The 27342-nt window shown below is 41.1% G+C and overlaps 1 protein-coding gene across 1 annotated transcript in view; it reads right to left on the bottom strand.

Annotated features, from left to right (window-relative positions):
- Positions 1-1816: 1816 nt before the first annotated feature.
- CNTN6 (contactin 6) overlaps positions 1817-27342 on the bottom strand; it is a 249377-nt gene continuing 223851 nt past the window's right edge. The window contains 12 exon segments of the mRNA XM_033131532.1: positions 1817-2125; positions 2128-2177; positions 2985-3153; positions 3903-4015; positions 11639-11825; positions 13030-13145; positions 13252-13486; positions 17911-17981; positions 20719-20868; positions 20980-21138; positions 21779-21896; positions 22256-22431. Of these exon segments, the coding sequence (XP_032987423.1) occupies positions 2066-2125; positions 2128-2177; positions 2985-3153; positions 3903-4015; positions 11639-11825; positions 13030-13145; positions 13252-13486; positions 17911-17981; positions 20719-20868; positions 20980-21138; positions 21779-21896; positions 22256-22431 (1604 nt within the window). The 3' untranslated portion in view covers positions 1817-2065.

Genomic DNA, 27342 nt, shown 5'->3' with positions numbered 1-27342 from the left:
CTGGCTGAATCTGTTTTTAGAGTCTTGGACGCTTAAGGAAGCATCGTAATTTATCTCCTAGCACTCGATGATAGCGGCTCCGTTTGTGTATGACTTCCAATATTCTGTGAGCAGGCTAAGTGCTTGCGCTCATTACGTCCTCTCACCCTGATAATAGTGATACGGGAGCTACCAGACATGTCCAAGGCCTCACTAATAGTGGAGATTCATCAGCTGAGAGCCCGCGCACACGCTGTTTAATATTATTGCCAAGTTATGTTCTGAATAATTTAGTGTGGATTGGTGAAAACACAAATAATAGGTTGGATATTGAATAGCAATCTTTCAATCCTCATGCGATTATGAGTTAAAGCTCAGCTGCAAACGGATAAGAGTTATTGATAAGGACTGGCTTCGCCTTGGCGTCCCACACGAGCAACTGTGTCTGACACACGTGAGCAGTGGAAACAAAAACCTCACAATCAGTCCATGTAACCCTCAGGCCACTTTGGGGACTAGGACACAAACCTCGTCTCCCACTGATTTGAGAAAACATGAAAACCATGTGCCATCATTCCTGTCTCTGATCAATACGGCCATGTCCTGGCAGGTAGCTGCTAGCTGTTAACACGAGTGTCCCAAACAGTGTTTGCTGTGGCGTGTTTATTTGGTTCCATAAAAGCACAGCCAGACCTCACGGAGTGGGAAGCTGAGGCGCATTCATTTGTCCTGTGTGCTTGATACACTCTTGAGGCAAGGAGCACGGTCGGAACTGTGAAAAAACTCATTGCCCACCTGCAGCTGACCATGCCGGGTGTTTTAAACAGCTTTAAAATACTACAGACATAAAAATTACAAAATCCCACTTTGAGGACTGTGTGATTTGAGGGTTGTAGGACAGTTCAAATATTTTCACATAGTTAAGAGGTCGCACCATGTTAAGAGGGCAAAACTAGTGTGACCATTTCTCACTCCTGGCGCCTAGGACATCAGACGTGATCGGCTGGGAGCTGGAGCAGCCTGACAGCAGGACGACCCTTCAGGCTGTCTGTGAAGGAAGTGGGTGGCCACACAGAATGGCACCGGCTCACTCAGGAGCCGTCTCAGTACTACACAACCCCAAGAACTGGGGCCACTGACTAAAATAAGTTCATCTTAGAGAAGCGTCAACCCACAAAAATCCCTCAGCCTCGAATGGTGTAGGATTATTTTTATAGCTGGAGAGAAGATTGGCAAAGAAATATATTTTGTCCAAAATGTCAAAAAACCTGGTTAAATAATTTTGTTCTCAGATTTATTGTGTAGAAATATGGCCCCATACATTGACAACAATTTATAATAATTACCTGAGACTTGTTCATGCAATGTTTTTCTTAGGAGAATACGGAATTCATTAAAATAATTAAACATTACCATGAAAAGCTGCTTTTCAGAGTTGTTGGATTATTTTAGGTGGGTGTTTATATCCACTCTTTTTCTGCCATAAGCACTTTTTCTGCCCTTTTTATTACTGAAACTCCTAGAAAACTGAGTCGAGAACATGATATATATGGATATATTACTGGGTACAAATATCTCTTGTCCCAACTTGATTCAGGGAGAGAAGCACATCACCTTTGGAATAGCTTACATTGTTAAAGAATCCCAACTATAAACAAATAATTAAATTTTATTTCCAGGTAGGGTGAAAATTTTTAATTTTAGGGTGAAGTAAAATTGCCTAGAGCATGTAAAATGTACATTTTAGCTACAATAACTGCAATCTATTTCATATTTATCATCATCATCCAGGGGAGTTATTTATAAGCTCCATCTAAGTCACTTAAAAGCCTCGGCACTTACAGCTCCGTGGATTAATTTGGCACCTTCTGAATGTGTGTTATGTGCAAACTTTAAAATTCAAAAGTTTTTAAAATTCTTTTATTAATGTATCATAGATATTTACAAGATTTTAATAATATACATTGTTTTTTTTTTGTCTTTCCTAACAAGTCAGTATTAAGAATGTATCTTGTGATGGGGGTTGGAGAGCTTATTTACAAGAAGGACTTGCTTTCAAAATACTCTCAAAGATTTATGGTTTTATTCATTGTATAAGGGGCGGAATAGCAAAACAGTAAAAATAGCCAAACAGTAAAAATAGCAAAACAGGAAATGGATGCTAGGTTCTAAGACTGGGACTCCTCTGGAACTCAAACCTGCAAAACATAAAAATAAAAAGTAAAATTACTTGTTAGATTCATTCTTCATGACTCACATGCATACTATAACTTGTCTCCTAATAATATATTTTAGAACACTTGTTTCATTTACATTATGCTTAATTTTAGGACATGTCTCTCACCTTCTGTCCTAGGATATCTGTTTTAAATTCAGACATGGAAAAAGAAAAATGCCCAAATTGGCCAAGTCTGACTAAAGGGCAGATTAAGACTGGCCAATATGTGGTGGCTGATGACTTTCATTCAGTCACAGCTTCAAGCAGATGAGTCAGTGATTCTCCTAAGGCATAAATAATACATTATTATTCCATGCTCACTCACACTGTTTGGTGTTACCTGCTTAGAACATTGTATCGAGAGTATGAATGTTGTGATTGATTAGTGATGTCTGCTACGGATGTGGAACTAGGTATGTGTGCCCATATTTCATATGTGCTCTCCTTGCTCCCAGAAGCCTGAGTACCCATGGAAAAAATTTCTGATTTTTGTCCAGTGGACTGAATCATGCACCAATGACACAGTTGTTAAGTTGTTGTTGTTGTTTTTGAGATTCAAATGAGGAAACATAAAGCTGTTTGGGATATGTAACCATGTTGCAAATCTGAGGAATTATTTAAAAAAAATTAACTCATCACCTCTTGTTCACTATTAAAAATGGAAACGCAGACCTTTCATTTTTTCACCCAACATTTAAACAAAAATTGAAATGATTCATAGAGCCCAGGTTTCATGCTGCAGCTGTCTGGAATCCAACTCGGCAACAGCAATGGTGACTCAACTTACTTGACATTTTTGGAATCCTAATCTCCTCACTGCTGCTTCCATCCCCACCATCACTAACTGTTCTTATTTCAATCAGGTAGTCCTCCTCAAACGGGACCAGGAGCTCAGCCGATGTATTGTTAGTTTCCAAAACATGAGTTTTACTCTGTCTGTTTTGCCGGTACAGAATCTGAATAAAACAGTGAATCAAGTTAAATAGACATGTGCCTTTACTAAGACTCAGACACTCCTAAGGCACACAAAAGACATATCAGTATAAATGCCCTACTCCTTGGATGGAAATACCCAATCTATACTTCTTTTTAAAGATTTTAGTGTTAAGGAAAAGACTTCCTTTCTGGCCAATGCTTCTGAAATGAGAATAGATTTATCTCTAGTAATGAAACAGCTCAAGGCTATTATCTTTGGAGTTTGCTGTGAAAAGTCGCTGGTTAGTTTGGACCTATTTCAAATTTCTGAGTATATGTGCTTGCCAGGAGATGTCTGTCACCACTGATGGAAATGACCTGCCCTGGGTGTCTGACTATAGTCTTCTTAGATTCCTTTCATGTTGTTAAAAGATCACGTCCTACCACAGCTTACATTCTAGAAATTCTATGTGAATAATATTCTTTGACCTCACTTTCATCACACACTTACTACCTACATCTTTAGATGGCCAGGAGAGTCACTTGAAGAAAAACATCTTGCATACTATAGTGGTTTATCTCTTATTACTCTGTGACACATTACTAACCTTAGAATATAAAACTTTTAAATGAAGAATTTAAAAACAGCAATACTCAGTATTTTCAAAATATTTTAAAAAGAAGATTCCTTTATTTCCATATGCATAAAATTTGTTTCATAAATGGTTTTGACACTTCTGGTTCTTTAGGAACTTAATTGATATGATTAAAGGAAAAACTAAATACGCACCTTGTAGCCCAGCACTTCAGACTCATTTTCCATGGTTTTTACATGCTCCCAGTTCAGACATAATTTAGAGTTTGTCAGCTTCCAGGCAATGTTAGCTGGAGGTTGGCTCGGAGCTTTAAAAAGATAATCAAAGATCCAAGTGAGTGTTAATTAGCACATAGCCATTATATGACCCATCACCATGAGAAGGGATAATGAGTCCTAGATGATCATCATGGAAGGAACTAAAATGTTTCCAGTGTCATGTGAAATATTAATTCTAATCAGAATAAGCAAAATCATTTAAATTCAGGTCATCTTGGAATGCCTTTGTGACAAACGTATGAATAAATAATGGTTTGCTGGCTGTCCAGTATTAATTTATTAATCATTGCTGTTGAGTTTGTTTACTTTGCCACATATCAGTCGACGGAGGGCTTCTTTATCTAGTGGTCCATTTGGGCCATGAGTCAATACACATGTGACAAATTCAGGCTGCAAACCTTTTATACATATTGACACAGAGCGTTTTTATTGACACAGAGTAGTCTTTTTCTTTTTAATTGCATTTTGGTACTTTCTGACTGGAACACAATCAACTCAAGGTATTTTAAGCAAACTCTCAGTAGTAAATTGCAAAGGATGAGAGGAATCTCTTAGAACTCATGGCAGGACGCAGCACGACCTCAGGAGAGACAGAAGAAAAATGGCAAAAGCCAAGAAGGTCCTTTCCCGCCTCTCACCATAGTGTTTGCAGCGTGCTCATCTTGCGGTAGCCCGCCTCTTTGTCATTCTTCATGCACATGGCAGGAAGCACGACTGCCCACCATACCTGAGGTTTGAAACCCCCTCTGTTGAGAGCTAATCCAGGCTAGAATTCTCAGGAGAAAACTGACGATTGACTTAATTTGGCCACATGTCTATCTTAGCCCAACCAGTGAGAAAGACGCATGTCATTGATGTAAACAGAGCTGTTGGGAATCCAGAAAAGAGAAAAGTCCTAACTAACTGGTTATAGTACCAAAAGGTGTCTACCCTAAATACAAACAGTGGTTTTATTTCCCTGAAATTCATGTCATCTGGAACAAAGGTGGTGGGAAGAAAGTCAGGGAAGGCAGATTTCGAAATAAGCAAAATCCAACTTGATTGTCCAACTTGAAAGTTTACACACAGCAGAGCTGGAGTCCAGGTTAGGAGGCCATGTATCTAAAAGCATGCAGCCAATGAGTGTTTGAGGCAAATCAGAATCCTGGCCTCATGATTTTTTTATCTAGTGTTTCTCCAGAATAACATGCTGTTTCTCAAAGACTTGAGGTACATGATTATTGTTAAGATTTAAGGAAGTGGCGATGTTAAAAATTATTCAGCTGATAAGTCCAGTACCCATCTGGATTTATCAGGGGATCATGTCATGGATGGTGTAGATGCCTGACCACTGCACTGTACACCTGAAGCTGAAGTAGAATAATATTAAAAGTCAACTGTAATTAAAAAATATCTATATCTATATCTATCTATCTCTCTCTATATATATAGGTATATGGATATGTAGATATATAGATATATAGTCATGGGATGTAAAGTACAGCATAGGGAACAGAGTCAATGGTATTATAACAGTTATATATGATGTCAGAGGGGTAGTAGATTGGGGGGGTTATTACTTTGTGAGGAGTGTAAATGTTTAATTATTACGTTGTTTTATACATCTGAAACTAATGAAAATTAATAATAATGATGCAGCTGGAAAGCAGAGGTAAAGATAAAATTACCCAGCAAGACGTTTCTGGCTTCTTATTTGATCTGTGAGGGTGAACGGGCATAGTGTTTAACTCATTACTACGCTAGTGGAAATGGAAATGATTTCTTTTGGAGCTTTGACTCAACTGCTATTTAATCTCTTATGTTTCACTGGAAGAGTGACATGGTGCCTGGCATTGTGTTATTATATGACCCCACGCCTACTGGGACCTCTCCAGTGTTTGTCCAGTCACTTCCACCTCCGTTGAGACAGAGTACAGAGAGAGTGGTTTGCCTCTATGCTCTCCTGGGGCTCAGTTCATAGTTTATTATGGATTTATCACACTGAATTGTAGTTATTGTTGCTGCTGTGGTTCTGTAAATTTATTGAGGGCATGTGCCTTGTTCAATTCTGTATTCCCAACCCCTAGTCCAGTGCTCTGCACATACGAGAAATACACTTATGTTGAGTAAATGCTTGTGCAATAAGATGGCTGAAGTAAATGACTCAGTGTCCTGGTGGCTTTCTCAGGTCATGTTAATTATGTTCTGGGCTGTGAGCAGATCCATAGGTGACACAGTGTGGCCAGTCCGTTCATTATGCTATCCCATAATCAAGGCTAATTGCCACAGCCAAACCTATGGCAATCCATATGGATGTACGACACAGGCGGACAGGCCAACTGGATTGACCCAGAACATTCCTTGACTATATAAAACAAATCAATCATCATTAAAGGCCTGAGAGCTTTGCACTTACTAAGCGCTCTATGCATGCTTGTCAATACATTTATTTCTGAAGGACCGGATGGCAACAATAATAATTTTGTAACTATTCTCCTTCAAATTATCCCAATGTGCTTTTTCTAATCTTTTTCTCAGCTATAAAAGACATAATATAAAAATTCTTCCAAGATATCACAGTTTTAATATCTCACATACTCTTGTGACCCATTTCTTTTATCTCTGTTCTTCAAAATGAAGCACTAACGTTAACATCATACCATCAATACAGAGAAAATATCAGTTCATTCGGATGCCACTGGCAGTGATGGATTTTGCAGGTTCCATCTATTGGTATGTCTGTTTGGTCTGTTTGTTTGGATAAAACTGTTTCCGACACTATGAATCCATCACTGAAGCCCCAGGCTGGGAGACAGAGGACTGACTTCTGCCCACCACAAGGTAGTGGCTATACCCATGGCACTGAGGCGTTGGCATTTGTTTCCTCATGTATCAAAGCAGAGGAAAGCATCCCATGGGCATACAGTGAGAAGAGTTCTATCAGGAATGAACTCTTGGTGTGAATGGCCAGCTGTATGGATTTGTCAGAATGTTTTCCCTCTCTTGCTGTCTGTGAGGTAGAAAGAGTTGGGCTATGAAGTCAGAGACTTGAATCTGTCTCCAGTCTCTTCCAAGAGACCTGATGTCCCCATCTTTGGAATGAGACTAAAATCTCCTACTTTATAAATTCTTCGCTTACATGAAATAAAATAGGAACATCCCTCACTTGGTGAGTGGTGCATATTAAGAAGCTCAATATCTGTGAATTGTCGCCCCTGAGAGGGGCAGTTATCCACTGTGGTGTTATGACATAATGGCTTTTCCAATTGTGTTCAGAGTGGTTTGTTACTAATAATACAGTTCCAGAGTCTGCAAATGAGGCACTTCTTAAATATAATGAGGGTAGTTTCAAGATTTCCCCTTCATAATATTGCTGCTACTTGGGTCCTCTATGTGCTTTTTGAAAAAGGCAGATAGAGTGGTAGAGCCTCAGCTCGTTATCTGGGAAGTCTGCCTCAGCTACAGCTTTTCTAATCTTTGTCCACGAGTGTGACGCCAAGACCAATGCCTTGGGTCTAGTATTTAAAAAAAAGTTTCTGGAAGTTGCTTGGAAGGCCATTACCTAATGTCAGCACTGTTGGCATTCCAGTTTCGTGAGTTTTACGTACCTGGTTAATCTGAACTGCAAATATCTATAATGAAGCCGAAATGTCTGTTACCTTAAAAAAACCAAACACTGCCCCATGGATAACAGGAGACATGTGCCAAAACTTTGCACCAAGTTGGCCAATGGTAAACTCAACACAAGCATTTTTCTAATTTTTAAAAATCTTTTCAGGCAATGTCCAAAGACTGAATCATTTTCTATTAATCAAATGACAGAGAGACATTACACCAGCCCTCCGCCCCGCAGTGGTTCCCCTATGATCAATTTTTCTGGAAATGGCATTTATATTCAACTGTGGTTCACACTGTGAACTCAATTCAAAAAAACAACTTCTTATGTTCCCCTTCTAAGTAACAGCATGGGGCTGACATTTGGGAAAGAGAGAAAGAACGTACGTGCAAGATGAAATAAAAGCTCAATGCTTTCTTTATGTCTAAATACGGATTGATTACATATTTACTACCAGAAAAATCCAGTGCACAGCACTCGTCAGTCAATGTCAGGGGCCAAATTGAACCAACATTTGCAAACACTTTCTGTGGCTGGGTCTAAACACTTCCTTCTAGGTCTGCAGTGCTTATTTTTTTCTTTGCCTTTTGGAATCGATGCCAATATTTTTTCTCCCTTTCGCTGCAAATCTGAATTCCATGGAAATGGTGTCTGTGTGGATCACCATATCTCTGCAGCACCCCTCTGTTGCCTTTGGAAAGACATGATTTTCACTAAGTTAGGACACTTCCAGTAAAAGCACTGTTTACTTGAAAAAATAAGGTATCATCATGGCCAGCGACTGTAACAACAGACTCCAGAAGCTTTGTGTTGCCGTTCCTTCTGCTAGGAGGTCCTCTGTCCACTAGTTCCTCTCTGTCTTCCTACCGTATCGAAATATAGAGCCTGCCCCATACAGCCCCCTTCTTACATATATGTCTCAGCCTCTTGTCTTCTTCATTGCTTGTCATAATTTATGATGATTTCATGTCTTGGTTTTTTCCTTGTTTTAAGTTGCCTCCCCATTAAAAGAGAATAGCCCGAAGGCAGAGGCCTTGCCTGTTGTAACCTCCATGCGGCATTCAACCCAGTGCACGGCTCATGGGAGGCACGATTTTCTTGAGTGATGCACTGCATCATCATATTTTAGGGGGGTAAAAAAAAGGCTCTGTCTTCTGCTTAGTTTACCCAATTAGAAGGAGCAGAGATTTTGGTAAATGAGAGCTCTGCTTCATCGGAATTTACAAAGGATGATCAAATATCAGACTGAAAATCTAGACAGTAACAGGATGCGTGTGTGATGGATGCAGAGTTGCTGCTGTCACCACTGTTCAGAGGTCATCGTGATGGCATCTCAAGGATATGGAGAATCAAAGTTAGATCCAGGGACAGCACTTGGAATCAGGGCTACCTTCAATGTCTCATCAAAGCCATTTCTCATCTTGACCTTGGATGTCCTTCCATGACCCTTGGAGAAAATGTCTGAAACACACTTACAAAGAGAAAGAAAGTAGAAAGCAGCTGTGCTTTCCTACTCTAAGAAATGGAAAGAAAGTGAAATTACCTCTAGACAAGCGATCTGATGACACGCTAGCATGCACTGATCTCTGGGTGGATGGCAGCCTCGGCTCACCTTGGTGTGCATTTCAGCCTTTAGTTCTGAGAGCAAACTCTAGAAGAAAGGATCATCCTCTATGGTTTTCAGATGAGAAAATGGTTCTGACTCATCAAGGTAGTAGACTCGTCACACAGATGCTTCATGGCTGAGTCGAGATCACACCCAACTTTCTTTCACTCTGAAGTCACATTCTAACTCTTTCTAACTCTATCTAACAGTAAGCCAAAGCTATGGGAACACCTTGAATGATGCAAATTACATTAAAGGGGAAACTCGGGGAAACATAGACCAGTAAAAAAGACATTGGACTTCTTATAGGCATGGCAGGAACACTACAAACTGAGAAAACACATAAAGTCAGATAAGTGAACGTGAAAGTTTAGATCAGTAAGCCTGGTGCTGCCAGGGCTAGATGAGGAATGGGGTACAAAGGAAGTTTGGGAAAGATCTGGAATGATCTGGTATGCCTTTCTGTTTGTCGTTGTTCTCTAGCACAGAGCAGACAATAACATTTTGGCATTCGAAGAGGTATGATTCCATTTTAGGAAGGAAAACATCAAGGCAGTTTGAGGTTTGGACTGAAGATTCAAGAGTCTGGATGGAGAGAGACTATTCAAATGGGTAGATGTGAAGGCTTCAAAGCCGCACGGTGTTCGTGGGGTGAAGACATTCGGGATTCATGTTCACAGCAGGTCAGCCTAATGATTCCACAAGAAAACCTTTCCAAGCATTTGTTTTTTTCATATGTAGGAACTGAAATACCAAACACCTTGATTTGTTTTAATAATTAAGTGAGATAATGTTATGTAGAAAATTAACACCAGGTCTGGGACACAGAAGTGCTCAGTATTGTGTAACTGTCATTGGCAGAATAAGGGACCCCCTAACCTGTCCAGATCCCAATCCCCAGAACATGTGGCTATGTTACTTCCTATGGAAAAGGGACTTCGCAGGTGTGATTAGGGATTGTGAGATGGGGAGACAACCCGGGATTCATGACGGGGGTTCAATGTCATCACAAGTGTCCTTGGCAGGGAAAGAGGGAGGCAAGAGGGCCAGAGTCAGAGAGAAAGTGATACGCAGAGGCTCAGAGTCAGAGTGAGATTTGAAGACAGAGGAAGAAGCCACAAGCCATGGGGTCTCCAGAAGCCAGAAAACGCAAGGAAACCAAGTCTTTTGCAGCCTCCAAAAGGGGCCAAGCTCTCGCCCACACCTTGATCTACAACCAGTGAAACTCATTTCTGACTTTTGACCTTTAGAAACAAGTAGCTGTGTGATAAATCTGTATTGTTTTAAAGCACTAAGTTGTAGGAATTCGAACAGCAACACTAGGAGACTAAAGCTGTGTGTGTACCATTTTCACAGTGCCAGCAACACAGAATGCTAAAAGATTGAAAAGTAGAGGTTTGACTGGTATTTCAACATGAGATGGAGACACACAGACACTTCTTCTTCTCAACTCCTTTTGGCCATTTTGGTAATGACACTGAAGCATGCCGACCGTTGAAAGTCCAGTTTAAGAAATATTGGAACAAGTTTTCCAGAAAAGAAATTAGGAATCACAAGGGTTTTTGTTTGCTTAATTTAGTCAAGAAAGGGGATGGATGTTAAAGAAACACAGATCTTTACTTAAATTTTTCTGACTCCTACATATTTTTCTCCATATTGCATCTTTCCCTGTGTCCTGTCGGATCAAACCTTTACCCATTTCTCACTGTGCCTCATTGTAGAATATCTGCACGAGACAGACTCATTTGTAGAACAAAGTCAGCAACAATCAGCTACTCATCCTTTACTGAGTGGTTCCTGCCTCTGTGACAGACACGTGGTTGACCCTTAAGGGAGGCATGAGGAAGCACAAGAGTCCATGCCTTGGTTTCAGGGCCTCCCAGGCAAACTACAGTGATGAGACACCCTAGAAGGAAAGATCTAGACTACCTGACTGTCACATTACAGCACACTCTGGAAATCAAGCATTAAGCAAAACAAATACCGACAAAGCACCATTTACTAAGCATTTACTAAAGTATGTCCTAGACACTGGCTATCAGTTATCCCTTCCGATCTGAACAAAGCCCTGTGAGGAGCTACGTGCAACCTTTTTCTTTATTTCATACTTGAGGATGTTGAGAGTGAAGGATGAAATGAGCACGGAACATTCCAAGGCTGGGACAGAGCATCGGAGTCCATGTCCTTAACCACTGCAACCTCCTATCTTCATCTCTATACTCAGAATGTTCCTCTTTCGGAATTCCAAAAACATCAGACCAGTTTATTTTGGTTGTTACCAGAAGGTTTTCACATTTAAGGGACAACCATCCATATTTCATGGACAAACCACTCAACCAGACAAAGCAATCAGTGAAACGGCGAGGTGGGAAGGATGAAATGGAGCCTGAGCAAAGGCATATGTTTCTGTTCACAGATGAATCACGGTCCCTGGGATGTGGGCATACTTACGAGACTTTTTGGTGGTGACATTGACTGGGGGGCTTGAGGGCCCTGTTCCGCCAGTGTTGTAAGCTCTGACGGAGGCAAAGTAAATGGTGTTCGCTTTCAGCCCCGTGATGGTCTTGGTTGTGACATTTCCACTGACTCTGATCTTCCCGATCATGGGTTCTCTGGAGTCATCTGTCCAGTATAAGACCTGCGCGTGAAAAGAGAGCGGACAGTCATGGTTTCCCACAACCATCAACCGCAGAAGGTTAGGGACGAAGACAGGTTATACAACCACAAAAATAAAACCTGATATTTATAAGGAAGAAATAAAAAATACAAATTCACACTGGAAATTAGAGAACTGGGTGTTTTTTTTTCAGATTACCAAAAGAAAATATTTCATGAAATATCTAAAGGTTATCAGCTTTAACAAATGGTCAGTAATAAGTCAGACCAAAATAAGATTCCTGTGTCAATCAAAGACTTCCGGTCTGATGTTTCGCTTTTGACATTTCCTCAAGAGTTCTTTGAGTCTCAGAAATTAATAATTTAGCTGTACTGCGCCCTTCCTATGCATTAGCACTGTGAGGCACACTGAGAAAGAGAAGAGAATAAACCACGGTCCCTGCCTTCGAGCTCCTTATAATCTAGTTGAGAGGTTAGAGCATACATGTGAAAAGACAGCGGAGGGTGCATTTCAGGGAATGATACAGAACAACAATGTTCTAAGAACCTGAAGAAGTGACAACAGGCAGTGACTGGAGAAGAATTCAAAGGGAAGGGTGAGCTAGGGATGAGCTTTGAGAAGTAAGCAGGGTTCAGGTAAGAGGCAGGCATTCTCGGGTTGGAAGATACAGGCCCCTCGCAGAGGGCGTGGAAAATGAAAGGGATTTAGAATTATACTTTCATTTTAACTCCCAAATAGAGTGAACTGTGTCAGCCATCCCTAAGTCTTGTCTGTCAGCTTTGTGAGAACAAAGGTCCATGAATGTGAAGTGTTTTGCCTCATTGTCCATAGACTACAAATGACACAGTTAAAAGGATTCTAGGGTTCTCCTTATCACTTGACTGCCTTTTCTTACATGACCTTCTTTTCAAGTCGTGCTCCAGTTCACAGAGCACTTTCGCCAGTGAAATTCTCCTGAGGTTGAAGCTCACTGAGGGTGAGATGTTCACCATCCCCCCAAAAACAAACAGGCCTGCCACGGGAACAATTAATGATCCTCTCCTGCTCACTTTGTAGGTGCCACCCTCTGGAACTGCTGAGGACACTGGGAAGACCCTACACTCACACCCTCTGGCTTTACACAGACATGTGATGCCCCCAGAGCTGGGTGGCAGGACAGGCCTGCTGACCAGGAGCCATGCCTGGGTGGCACGTGCGCGAGGGGAAGTGAGATCCGTGGCATTACCTCATAGCCCAGCACCCTCCCGGTGTTTTGGTTCCAGGCTATAGCGTTCCATGAGACCTCCATTTCCGAGGCAGAAAAACTTTGGACAGAAGTTCCCCTGGGGGCCAGCTGAGGTTCTGCCATCCAGAGAAAGACAACCAGCTTTAGTGGCGCGGTTCCAGGACAATGGAAGCAACCTAGGCTGGGCCTCCAGGAGGCCTGCCCCATGCCGAGAGCACTCACCGTCTTCCCCCGAGTGGATGACAGACATGGCGCTGAGGGCCCCTTCTCCTTCCGTGTTGTACACCCCCACTTTGACTTCAAAGGGAGACAGGGGCATGATGCTTTCGTTTCTGTAAACGAATCTGGATGAGTCTACAGAAGGCACTCTTTCCTTGGTCCAGGTTGCTGAGCCAACTGGCCGTAACATGACCAGGTACCCAAACTCCCCTCCATTCTGCAGCTCTTCTGGCACGGGCTTGGGCAGAAGTGAGCAATCACTGAGTATTTACACAAATAACTTGTAGATCTATTATAATGCTTTTCGATTACTTGGCATAACTTTCGTAGAGATAAACATGGATATTTATCCTGTTTAATGAAGTATTGAAAAAAATAATACTTTCATTTGGAATGCCAATTAGGAAAATGGTCCCGATTAAAGATACTCAGATAAATAATGGAAAGTTTTAAATAGAAATGGAAAACAGATTTTATATGTTTATATTTCTTTCCATGATTACTCAAAAGTTATAGTAATAAAATGCTTTAGAAGACTGAAAGAGTTAATAAGGTAAAACATATTTTTTATATTCATATGTCAATATTCATATTTAAACTCAGCACAAAATTAACTATTTCAAGGCTAGCTACATTTTCCTTTTACAACATTTTTCTACAAATCCTTGTAAGATACAGGCAATATAATTATTGTGTAATAAGATTTGCTTTTTAAGACATAGGATAATATTGCTCAAACCCAAAAGTATAAATGACCTCCCAGTATCTTTTAAACATATATCTTCATTACTAGGAACGTCAGTGTGCACTCTTCCTGACATGAAAAAAAAAGTAACTTTGTTAAATCCCTGACAGACTAAGTTCTTTAAGACTCATTTAAAACCTAAACTTATTAAAATTACAAAACAAAAATGGATACAAGTTCCCCAGAACACTACCAATATTAAACATTATAATCACATAAATAAAATTGAATCTGTGCTTGAATTTAGACAAATATTCTACCTGGCTATGAGAAAATTATATTTAAAAATCCATGGAATTTATTTCGCTTTTCCAAAGGAACATGCTTTTCTTTTCTAAAAATTTCACAGACTTAACAGTCATACCTGATAGGACCTAACGCTCCAGGCAGTCATGCCCCTGACTCCGTTTCTGAGGTTCTCCTTACCCACTCCTTGTCCCCACTCCTGTGTCACATTATCCCGTGACAGGGGCCACATCTGATCACCCAGCGGTAAGCACCAGCACCACCGGCGCCATCATGGCCCAATCTCTGAGATATTCTGGGGCAGAATCTCTGTATTCTGTAGTGTCTAACAGACCCAGGCAACTCCCCTCCCCTCCAGAGTTTGAGAGGAAACACAGGTGTGTGGGGGTGACAGCGGATAAACTTAGAGCAGCAGTGGGTAGAAAACATACAGTAGTCGTGATCTGAAGCAGAGGGAGCTAAGAGGAAAGGAAAGCTGTGAATTATAGAAAAGAGATGGAATGCAGCTGTCGGCCAAGTGGAATATTGGAAGTAAAGGGACTGAGAAGAACCGAGGTACACACACAGGGGACTGTGGGCGCCGGGGCTGGATGACCAGAGTGGCCGACCACAGACTAGAGCAGCCGTGCTCAGGACGGGGTTGCTGTTCCGCTGCTTCGTTTGACCCACCTGCTGTGTTACTCAGACTTCCCCATTCCCCTTTACTTCCCACAAAGCTTCAAAATGAATCCCCATCAACGGCGATGACCTGAGCGGGTCTCTATTTCTTGCCACATGGAACAGTCTAACGAACTCGGACACTGACAAGAGGAAGGAACATGGAGGTCCTGAAAGATGGGAGAGAAGATGCTGTCTTAGAGTGACACATCCCAGAATTAACATAGGCAATTTTGAATGGTGTGGAAGATTTTGATGAAAATTTAAGTGTTTTTGATGCTTCTCTGATCTCCTGTTTAATCAAGATGTTTAGTTCATCTGAGAAGGTGGGCTTTTTTTTGTTTCTCTTAGTCAGGTCCAATTAGTGTTTCTCACGGCGTTCTCTCAAGAAAGATCTAACGTGTTGTTTAGAGGGAAAAAAGAGACTTAGGTTCTTCCTTTTATTCTTCTCATATGTGCAGAGACAGAGGATGGAGAAACACTCGTATACATAGCTCTTTAAGACCAGAAAGAGAATTTTCTCCTTTAAGCAGAGGAAGGGTTTGGCAGTACAAAGAAATTCAGGAATTCTTTTGGTGGTGAAATCTACTCAATTTACTAAAGGCTGATCATACAAATCTCAGCCACAGTGTCTGTAAGCACTAAATCTTCAGGACGGACCAAGAGTCAGCACACTGTGGCCTTCAGACCAAACCTGGCCTGTGGTCTCATTTTGAAAACGAAGGTTTTGGGGAGCACAGTCCTACCTGTTCCTTTGTACATGGTTTATGGCTACTTTTGAGTGACAGAGAAGGGTTGAGAAGTGCTGAAAGAACCACATGGCTGAATGATTTTCCTGGCTGGCTCTTTACATAAAAGGTGTATCAAGTCCCAGCCTAGGTGTGTCCCTGACTCACAGCACTTCATCCTATGTGTCTAATTTCATAGTCATATTTTCTATGAGACCTTCACCACAAGAACCTGACACTTAGAAGTATTTGGGAGAATACATTAGAATCCGGTATAATAAACATACCCTTAGAAAAGGAATTAGCAGTTACTCCATCCCAAAAGTTAGATACCATGTCTAGGATATTGGAAGCAAAACAAAATACACAGAGGTTTGTGGTGCCCCAGAACTGTTCCAATAGCAACATCAAAGATCACTGATCACAGATCACCACAGCACATATAATAATAATGGAAAAGTTTGAGATATTGCAAGAGTGACCAAAGCGTGACACAGAGACACGGAGTGAGCAAACACTATTGGGAAAATGACGCCAACAGACTTACTCAACTCAGGGGTGTCACAAACCTTCAACTTGTAAATAACCCAACATCTCTGAAGAACGATAAAGCAAAGTGCGATGGAATGAGGCATGTCTGTACATACAAGGTCTACCTGTGGTAACATCATTCACAGAGGCAAAGGACCGCTCAGCAACTGGCTTCTCAAGCCTGGCGTTACTGACATTTGGGGCCAGATCCCTCCTTGTGGGGGGCTGTCCTGAGCCTTGGAGGATGCTTGCAGTACCCTGACCGCCACCCAGATGCACCCCTCCCTTTCGTCATGACAACAGAACACTGGAGGGATGCATTACCCCATCTTCTGGTGAAGGCTAGTGTTCTACACATCAGCGATGATGATCTTTAATTAAAACACACATAGCTGTGATCTTTTAAGGTGTGAAATTAAAATGTGCATAGAAGTGGAGGTGTGGGCAGAAGGAAAGTTACCACTAAAGGGTCAGAAACATGTATACAGGGCGAGGAAATCAGGTGGGGCTCTTTTGACAGGTACAGCTGATAAGAAAGGTACAGAGAACCCTAATTCCAGACTTGAAACCATTTCTCTGAGGGTTGCCTGGCACAACTTAGCCTACCAGCCATGGCAAATGTGTACAAAGGAAGTGTTGGTTAGTTTAGAGAGAGATTTATAAGAAAATAGTTCTTTGAGAGAATTGTAGAAAAAGCAGTGCATTGCCACCGCTCCAGAAGGGGAAGTAAGGGGCTATACCTCACCTCTTGCCTACCTAAGAGAAGAGGCTTCAGAAAGAGCTGCACGGAACTTGGAAGACACGGGCTCTTTTCACTGATAAATGCCTGAGAAGCTTGTAAAGGGGAGAGACACGTGCACAGTGTGTGGTGGCAGGGAGAAGAAAGAGGCCAAGCATGCACTGCGCTTCCACCGAGCACGGAGCCGAGGTGCGTGTGTGCCGAGGACAAATGTGGAGCCACTTTGGGGAGCTGTCCATGTGTGGCCCTGAAGGGACTCCAGCCACAGCGCACTTACGGGGACCAACGACTTCCAGCAGAAGACACTGGACGTGGTCACCGGAACCCAGGGATGAGGAGTTTCCAGCAGCCAGGTGGGGCTACACCAAGGAATTCCAACTACAAGTCATCAGTGGGACCTCAAGGACACCCCCCTGCCCAGACAACAAAACCCTCCTATGAAATACCAGCACTGGTCATTTGCCATTCCAGGAGTGCACCAACGTCAAATTACACACGTCTCAGCAATCGGACTCTCTGTCTGGCTCCTCTTCGCCCAGTCTACCCCAGTCTTGGAGTTAGTTGCCAGAGGTCACATGGTGAAGGGGGAAAAATAAGTGGAAGAGCAAACGGGAGAGAAAGTCAAGCAAATTGGAAGGATTTAGAGAGCCATGAGAGGAAAATCACCCGCACTCTGCCGGCTCCAGCTCACATACCGAGCAATGGTTCCGGAGGCGATGACAAAAATCGTGGCGTTCACCACATAACGGCAGAAATGCCCCGACCCCTACCCTGGACACTGAAGTTGTTTTCTTCTCTTCGGAAGAGAACTGTGCCAAGGTAGTCATCTCCCTCACTTTAGGAGAAATAGGAAAGGTTTCCAAGCCCTTCTCTAAAGAATGCATCATCGGGAGTCTTTCATGCCATGTACTTTTACACACTCAGTAATGATCAAATAAAGCTTTTTGTTTTTCAGCATTCTTCCTGGCCCGCTAAATGTTTTTCCTTCAAAATAACTCAGTTGGACAGAAAATTACCTCCCACGTGATGACGAGTTCAAACCGACTTCCTCCACCTCCATGGATGTTTGTTGGTGCCACGACAGGGACTGAAAGTAACCAAGAGAAATGGGGGACGGGGAGGCAGTTACAAAAGTGCATCTGTGTCAGGAAGTTTTGGATGTGGATTTCACCTTTCAAAATCTCACGCGGGCACGCTGTGAGAGAGACTTGCATTTTTAATGAACATAAATTATGTTTACCCAGATCCAAATTTCTAAGAGGACACAGCCGTGTGATACATGAGCACCCCGGCTCCAAAATTAATTAAAAATCAAGTAACATCATGTATCTGACATTATTATGCATCATCGACTAATTGGCAAAATGATGTTCCTTCCATTCAGATGGTAGCAGGGACACTGCTGATTTAGTGCCTAATTATACAGTTGTGCTGTAAACAACTTCTGAGCCAGTATAAAGGAAACGAAAACACTTTTTCTTTTTGTGAGTCATCAGGATATTTGAACATTTAAAAATAAATTCTGAAGAATACATACATGAATAAATAAATTTCTGTTTTATAACCTCGTGTCTGAATCCCAAATCTCTCAGTACAGAACAGACAGATCTTTCCTCTAACTTTTCACTCCCAAAGCAAGAAGATGGTCTCCTGTCAGGGATGTGATTGAGGGCTGTCTCTCTGTTTAACTCAGGACTCTAAGGCTCTGTGGTAGAACATTCCAGACACTGAACATTTTCACGAATTAGTAAAACGTATGCCCTTCAACTATATCCTTGCGAGCAACAGTATAATGAATAATAAATCATTGGAGGTAATTTATAAAACTGATGGCAATTGTGAGTGTGGGTATTGCAGTATATAATCAGAAATGAATTTTACTTTATACATGTGGAAGTGTTAAAAAAAATCATCTTTTTCCTGATAATGGTAAAAGAATCCTAAATCTGTGATAATCGGTAAACCTGCAGGATATACTTTTTAAATGTTGTATTATATGCAATTATCTATATCTGACCATTGTTGATTAATATCCAGAGGAAGGTGGAGTGCCTGGGTATGTTTGTTGCCTGGTGGGTGGAAAATAATATACGTGAGGTTTAACTGCTCATTTCAGAATTTTCTCCCACCATGGAGACCATACAAGTAAAACAAGACTATTTATTCCCATTTCACACAGATGTTTAACTTTATAAATGACATAGTTATATAATAATTTGATTGTTTGTAATAGCACCTGTCAGACATTATCCATTTTCTTCTTCATATTTACCCTACCTTTGTCTGCTTTGCTCTTCATACTTTATTTAAAAGATTGCCTCGTCCCTACACCCTCTGTTCTAAGTTGTCCAGTGCCTTTAAATGAATCAGAGTGGGTTCTGCCGTGGCAGGTTTTCTGGTGATCGACAGCTTACAGTGACACGATTTCAGGACCATTGAAGAGTTTACATTCATAAGAAAATTATTTAAAATTATACTTTCATTTACCCTTCGCAAAGTTTCAATGCTCTGGATAATAAGGTTTCGTCCTTTATCAATTTTCCAATGGAACATGCTAAACCTAAAACTATATTGAGAAGCATTGTCTTTGATGACACAAAAAAGACACCCTCCCCTGTGACTTGGCGCCTTAGGAGCCTCGCTATGAATACCAAGTCTCCTCATGCTACTGAAACGAGGGTCGATGGTTAACAGAAGGTGCCATACAAACTCTGCTGTGAAAACCTGAGGGTCAGCCCTGCCCAAAGCCACCGTGATATAAATCAGTCGTAAACAAACAAGCTGAAACTATAGCTCATGTCCAGATGAGTGACACCTGGAGCTCCTTACGCAGTCTGTCTGTGGTGGCGCCCAGGAATTTCTGTATCTACACACTTCCTACGCCAAGCTCTCGCTCATCAAGGTGAAGGCCCGCTGGTGTGGACAGAGGCCTGGGTTCAAATTCTGACTCTGTCCAGATTTTCTCCTGTGTAAAGTAACGGTCTCTCCTCTCAGCTCTAAACTTCTAGGATGATTGAACTTAAGATATTGCTGCCAACTAGGTTGTTTGTAGCCCCAATCCTATGATAACAGTACTAACGTTACCTTTAGTTGAAAAAGTGACCTGTGCACACATTCTTGAAGTAGTCTGCTTCTTAAACTAAGTCAGTGACCACAGAGTGATTCCCCATTTCTGTGACCAAACAAGAAGGTGAATGTTGTTAGCTGCGGGCAGTGGGTGGACCAGATGTCACCGTGGATGTGACCGTTTCAGAGTGCCACGAAGAGGACCCACTGGGAAGGGCTTAAGAAGGTTCGGTTCCCAGACATGTCTGAGGTCTGCTCTCAATGAACCCGCTGACGTTCAATTAGTACCCATGTTAATGAGTTCAGGATTGACCTCATTTACATGGGGAAGCATTTCTACTCTTGCTCAAGGAGGCTGCAGCCACGTCCGAGTGGAGAAACGGATGGAAGTGCATGGCTGACTGCACTGACAGTTAATTCTTGACTACCACAGGGCCTGAGACAAGCAGGCACTCATCTGTATCTTCAAAGGTACAGATTCTCTGCTGGATTTTGGCTAGAAAATAGAGGAGAGGAGAGGACAGCTTCTGAAAAACCTCATTGTTTTACGTGCCTGCTTAACTGTCATCAGCTCTCATTGAAGGCACAATTCTGGCAGTAAATACCCCTTGTTTTGTGCACGTAAAAAGGTGACAGTGAGACACTGGTTTACTGCCTCTGATTTCACGCCAAAAATACTACAAGACGTCCTCCTTGTTTTCTTTAAGAACTGTGCCATAAAGTGTCCTGCTCATTTTCCGAAGCCATTGGTCTCTTACCTGATGCTCTGGTTCTTAGCAATTCTGATGGTTTACTTGGTTCTCCAATTCCAACGCTGTTCCCAGCAACGACACGGAACTCATACTCCACCCAAGGGCTCAGGCCAACCACTGTGGCATTGTACGTCTTACCACTGAGAATTTCTGGAACTAAAAAGGAGATTCTTCAGGCCTATGCTGGCACTAGGTAAAAACAATCAATCAGTCAAACAGACACACCATGTGTTTTAGAAAATTATCCGAAACACTTGTATCGCTTACTTGTAGAAACAGCCTGCCAACCCACAGAAAATGGTGTCCGAGCCTGAATAGTAAATATTTGAATGGGGCTGTTATTATCCGAGCCTGGTCTCCAGCTTAGTTGCGAAGTGGTACTGGAGATGTGATCCACTCTGACATCCTCCGGGGGACCTGGGGGACCTTGAAAAATATGTTTTACGAGATTATTCTGGAAATTATTAAGCTCATTGATTTGGGACAGGGATAGTTTTTTTCTCCTATGCTTAGAAAATAAAATATTGAACATAATGTATTTTTAGCCCTTTCTTTGAGATAAAGCCCCATTAATTCAGTTTACATGGTGAGAGATTAATTTAGAAATGCTTGCTTTGAAGATTAGGAAATGCCAGTCATGGGATGGTTGAATATCATCCGATAAGAAGCTAATCTCAAAAATTGAGAATCGCTCTGGTCCATTCTTGTCTCAAAAGCTAACTCAAGTAAATACAACTGATGTGGAGACTACAGGAGCATAACCTCTGACCTTTCTGGACAAGAATGGTTTACCAGAAATAGAAGGTATGTCTAAGTTTTAGGACGGACGCTGCTCACCAAGTCTAACCATTCCTTATAAAGAGACAAAATCCACTCAATTCAATATCTATATCCATGCTACCCATACCCTGGAGTCTTGGAGTTTAGGGAGGGGGAAAAAAAAAAAACTATGCTATTTATCTCATTTTTTTATCATGATGTGGTTACTCAAAGATCTGCCATTTACGTATTAACATTTTTGACTGAATAAACAATGTACTCATTTATTTCCACCTTTTGTGCTTACCTCTAACAATGATATCAGCTACAGCAGATAAACTTTCTAGAGTTGTTTGTACCATGCATAGGTATTTTCCTGAATGACTTAACTGAATATTCCTTATCATCAAATCTCCAACAGATTCCTGCAGATAGGAAGGGGGAAAAGGAATAACAACAGAAATATGCCCAGCAGGTCTCATTGTTTTTACAGCTGGATAAATATTAAATATGCGACAGCTGTGAAGTTAGCAGATAACACTAGTATCATCGTCGTTTCTCATATCTGATCCCTTTTATTATCCCCTTTATTATAATTGCATCTAGAATACAAGCATTTCCCTGAAAGACATAAAACAAAATAAAACAAAACAAAAACAGATGCAGCTTCATAAACTGTGATTATCCATGCAAATAAATATGGGGAGAATAATTACGAAAGACATTGATTCATGGAAATGACTTGATCCAATTTATTAAGCGCTTAAACTCTGCAGCAACTTACTCCTCCGATCCGTTCAAAATGAGCCACTCCTTTTCTTAAGTCTATGATGTGTCCATTGAAAGACCACACAAATGCAACTTCAACGGAGGGGTCGCGGGACACCTGGCAAGGTAGGACGATACTCTCTCCCACTGTAACGTCCATCTCGGAAGGTGGAACAGTAATAACAGTCCGTTCTGTTGAGAAAGAAGATCATTATTGTCAAAGCTTATAAAATGCCAGCATATGGCTATCAAATATATATTTTGAATGTCTTTGCAGTTGTTTGAAATTATATGAATACAATTTGGAGTCCTGCTATATTCAATATGAAAAATTCCCTCTCCCTTTTTCCAAATACTTGTGCATTAGTCAGTGAAGTTTAATTCTTGTAATAAAATTAAAGACATAGTTTTTTTCTTACTTATATGAAAGTTATAAAAAACAAAACACAACAAAAAAACCTGTGGACTTCAAAAGACAGCATTGCGTGCATAGAGAATGCACGACATTGTTTTTTGTTTGTTTGTTTGTTTTCCTTTTTCCTGAAATCCCAGCCATATTACAACCCACGTACTGGTTACAGCTCTAAATGGTCCACGATTATCCCATATACTGTGACACAAACTATGTTCCTAAGATCATAACTACAATAGTTTATATAGAGATTTATAATCATAAGTTCACATTTACCAGCATGAACACGACACATTCTATTTCTGCAATAGTTGTGATAGTAATTTTCCATTTTAGCTAAAGATACAACATGAAAAGTTTTCCCTTTTTATCCAGATTTCACAAGGTTTGAATTATACACCTATCATAAAAAAAAACTCCCTCGAGAAATATCTGCCACAATGTCGACCCTTGTTCTACAAGTCCTAGCACCTCACTGACCAGTTTGAAAGGACAACTCCAAAAGTGTTCCATTTGGACTTAAGTCCCATATTTCTCTGATTAAGAGAGATTCATAGTGATAGAGCATTATTTCTGAGTACTTTTTTTTTTTTTATAACAAAGTCAATAGTTTCGATTTTAGAAGGCTAAGAATTGACCAGAAGCCAACTCGGTAATAAAGAAGCCCTGGACATGTGTTTGGATTTACATATGCACTATTTTACCAAAATAAGTACATTTTAAGAGATTTCCATTTAAGACCTAGACGTTTGGGCAAATTACAGAGAAATAATATTGTACATGAAGAACTTTCAGAACAGTGAAATGAGGACCCAGGATATCTTTCCTTAAGGACCATTCATAACATAAAGTTTAACCCTCTAGGAGATGGGCTAGCAGGTTCAATTTCTTCTGGCTTCTTTATGTGGCTCCAGAAACCAAACTGGCACTGACGGTGAATTTCTATGTCCAGATGGATTAATGTGCCACTGTACTTCATCACTAAACTGTTTAAGTATTCTAACATTTTAAAAATTCCAATTGTTTCCAATCTTAGTAAAGATTTGAGAGTGGAAAGTGGAAGTAATAATCTTGGGTTTCAAATTCCATACTGATTAAAGAGTCATGAAAATATAAAAGCACATACTACATTTCTGAATATAATGGATAAGATTTAACAACATATATCTGTATGTGTTTACATTTAAAAATACTCTTTCGTGTATTGTGATAGATGCATACACATTTTATTCTATTTCTGAGGGAAGGTTTGAAGAATACTTGTGTGGACTAAGTCCATTCTTAATTCCAGGCCTTCTTTACATCTCTTCCCGAAGTAAGAATAAACAATAACAAGGGTTTCAAGATCACTTTTTAGGAGTAGCGAATATTTTTCTTCTTGTAGTTTCTCTGAAAAAAATATCTCACTAATCTCTTGTTTACACTTACAGGAGGATGAGCTTGCTAATTGGACGTGTAGGGAGTGCAAAACTACTCTGATTTAAAGTTTCAGATCATGCAATTAAGGTAATTTTCAAACATTAAAAATGACAGCCACCCCTTCCATTTATGGCACCACAAAGTGGCAAAATTAGACAAGTCCTTCACTCTATACATAGCTTATTGGCAATATAGTCATAATTACTAAAAGTTCATGAAGCAGAAACATTTGCATCATAACTTACAAAGTCTGCAGGCTCTCACTAGTGAAATCATTTAACAACGAATATTTATTGAGTACCTACCAAATTTCAGCTGTCTGCTAAGTACTGGAAATACAATAGAAGGAGAAGGTTAAAAATAGCACCAGATACAAATGACAAGGTGCCTGCCTTCTCAGAGATTTAAGTCTAAAGAGGGACACTGGCATTCATCAAATCATATTAATCAATATATGGTTATAAGTGTGATAAGTTGACATACGTTACAAGTAAACGATTCTACTAAAACGATGAGTCCTGAGGGGTCAGGATATTGAGAAAGAGTTGTTTTAGCTCAGAGTAAAAGACACATAGGCATTAGCTAGCGGGAGTAACTAATTCCTATGGGGGCAGGGACACTTACTTAGAATCTGAGTCGAGAGGAAACACGGCTGATAGGGCAGCCATCTTGCTGCCAAGCCTAATGTTAGACGAGAGTAATTCAGGAGTGAGTACGAAGCCTGGTTGTCACAGTCACAGGTGAGCCCCAGATGTCCTTAGGGCCAGCTACACAATGTGCTGGTTGCAGTGTGAAATGAAAATGTGGCCTGTCTTGTTCAAAACATCGGGGGAAAGTTCTATTAAAGGCAACAATTATAAAGCATTTTGCTTAAAAAAATATTGTATTACTTATATAATAGGGTGACAGCATAAACTTACAAATTGCAAAAAACATATTTTTGGGGTCAATTTTATGTAACATTTAAAAATAATGCTTGTGGGGTCGGGTTGTGTTTCAACAAGCTCTACAGGTGATTGTAATACATACTAACATCTGAGAAGCACTACCCTGTCTAGATAATGTTGAATGTTCTTCTTCGAAACTTCTTTCTGTAAGTTCCAGTGGTTTCGGTAGCTTCTCCTTCCCTGATTCTTTTAGGTCAAATCCATTTTTCATGTGGTTAGTTTTCAAGTGTTTGAAAACAACAACAATAATAATAATGTAATAATCATACTTTATTAAAGGTGTATCTTGATTGATTACAAAATTTTTCTCTTTTCTGCAAATTTATTAGATCCTTGGAATTTATGTTTTAAGCAACTTCATTTTCAAGCGATATGATTGACATCAGTCAGTCATGGCAAACACAAAACCACAAATACTTTTTGATAATTTTTTATTTTTATAGGATTTTCTTCCCGGTGTGACCGTTATGGAACTGTTAAGTGTTTTACAAGTTGCAACAATGGGATACATTTATCATAAATTCTTTTGAAATATTAATTTTAGAACATCTAGAACAGGTGATTCCCATGGAATGACTTTTTCTAAAAAGATTTAACTCTTAATACAACTACATTTTCTGTAAGACTGAATTTAATTTTAAATGTAAATTTAAGCAATGGAATTTAATGTTTTTCTGACCTGTCCTGTAGCCTGCTGAGGCTGTACAAGAAACTTAAAGTGGCCTCATGATTTGTGTATAATCCCAAATGCCCGTTTATGAAATCTATTGCCATATCTTCAATGACAAGGAAATGATCCTTGGAGCTTCCTTTAAAGGTCTTTTTCATTGTTCTTTTTCATTGAGTGGAATAATCTTTAAATTTAATTTCTACTTCTATGCCTGTGGATATTAGCTTTGCAATGTCGTACAAATTTTCAAAACCACGTGTTCTAATCTTTTTGAAGAATTTGAATAACTCTTGTGATATGCTTTATTGCGATGTCCATGTGTCTGCTTTTACTTTTAATGCTTTCCTGACAACGTTTACTGCCCATGCACTGACAGTTCCTGTCCTGGCGCCCAGGACAGGCATTCTCTGGGACACATGGGCAGGCAAACCTGTCACACTGGGTCCTGGCACTGGCTGCGTTCTGAGTCCCTTGTTCTCTGGAAGCCCTTGCTGCCATGCACCAAAGTGTCTGTGGCAGCTCCCCCCATCCATCCATAGCACAAGCTCAGGCCCAGGTGTGCCCGCCCATGGCCCCTGGGGCCTCCAGGTTCCTGAGGGTCATCAGGAAAGTGGGTGCACAGGTAGGACTGTGATGCTTGAACACGGCCGGCGCAGTGCGCGGCCCTGTGCCTGCGTGTACGTGGACTGCCGCCGTGGAACCATAAACATGTGCTGGTGTGCATGTTGCCACCAGCTTGGGTCCCCTGCTCAGGTGCAAGGCCCACCTTCCCATTAGGCTTCAATCACAGGGCACAAGGTCAGAGACAAATGACAGAATTTCAACGCAGCTACCGCAGAACGTTAGAGCAAATATGGGACATTTCTTGGCACGGGTCCTGTGTGACTGGGGGGCACACCGATGAAGCCAGCCCTGGATGCCATGTAACAAAATGTGCTCTTTTTACCGGAAAAAAGGGAGGGGGGCGGGAAGTATTGGAAGTATGAAACAGAATGGTATGAACACATACCAGTATCTGTAGGGTAAGAAAAATGGATTAGATTTAAAAAATAGTTTCTATGTGGGCAAACTTATCCAACAAAAGGAGAAACGTGATCATCTGAGCGAAGTTCCCCTCTGAGTACCCCCTGCAGTGAGCGGGAGGGGAGCATGGAGAGATCGCTTTAACCACTGTTTCCTTTCCCCACACCACGTGCAAAACTGTCCCAGTCCTCTGCAGGTGGCTCTCCAGCCACCACAAGCTGCTGATTGCTACCCTATGGCGCTGACTTGTGCAGCCACGCGCAGCTCCAGCCAGCAGCGCAGGTGAGCGCCCCAGGACAGTCACGCTAGCAGAGTGGGGGCGTGTTCCTCCAACAGCCCATACCGATGCAATCTTTGGTGCCGTTCACAAATTCAGATCTCTCCTGGGCATACATACCCTTTACGTTCTGAAGAAACCCTAATCTCACAAGCCATTCACATCACTCCCGGGGAGCAGAGGGGTGTGAACACACACGCAGGGTACCCTTTTTGGAGGATACAAACACGAGGTCATTATCAACACTGAGGCACTCCTGGGTACCTATGGATGAGTGACATCATTCAGGCCTGCATTATAACAATTTCAAAAGGAGGGAAATCGACTATGCTGGACTCCAATGTTGGTGAAACTT

The sequence above is a fragment of the Rhinolophus ferrumequinum genome, chromosome 17 (genome assembly GCF_004115265.2).
Source record: "Rhinolophus ferrumequinum isolate MPI-CBG mRhiFer1 chromosome 17, mRhiFer1_v1.p, whole genome shotgun sequence".
Taxonomy (NCBI): domain Eukaryota; kingdom Metazoa; phylum Chordata; class Mammalia; order Chiroptera; family Rhinolophidae; genus Rhinolophus; species Rhinolophus ferrumequinum.
Note: the sequence above shows the minus strand (reverse complement) of the source record. Positions and strands in the feature narration are given on the sequence as shown.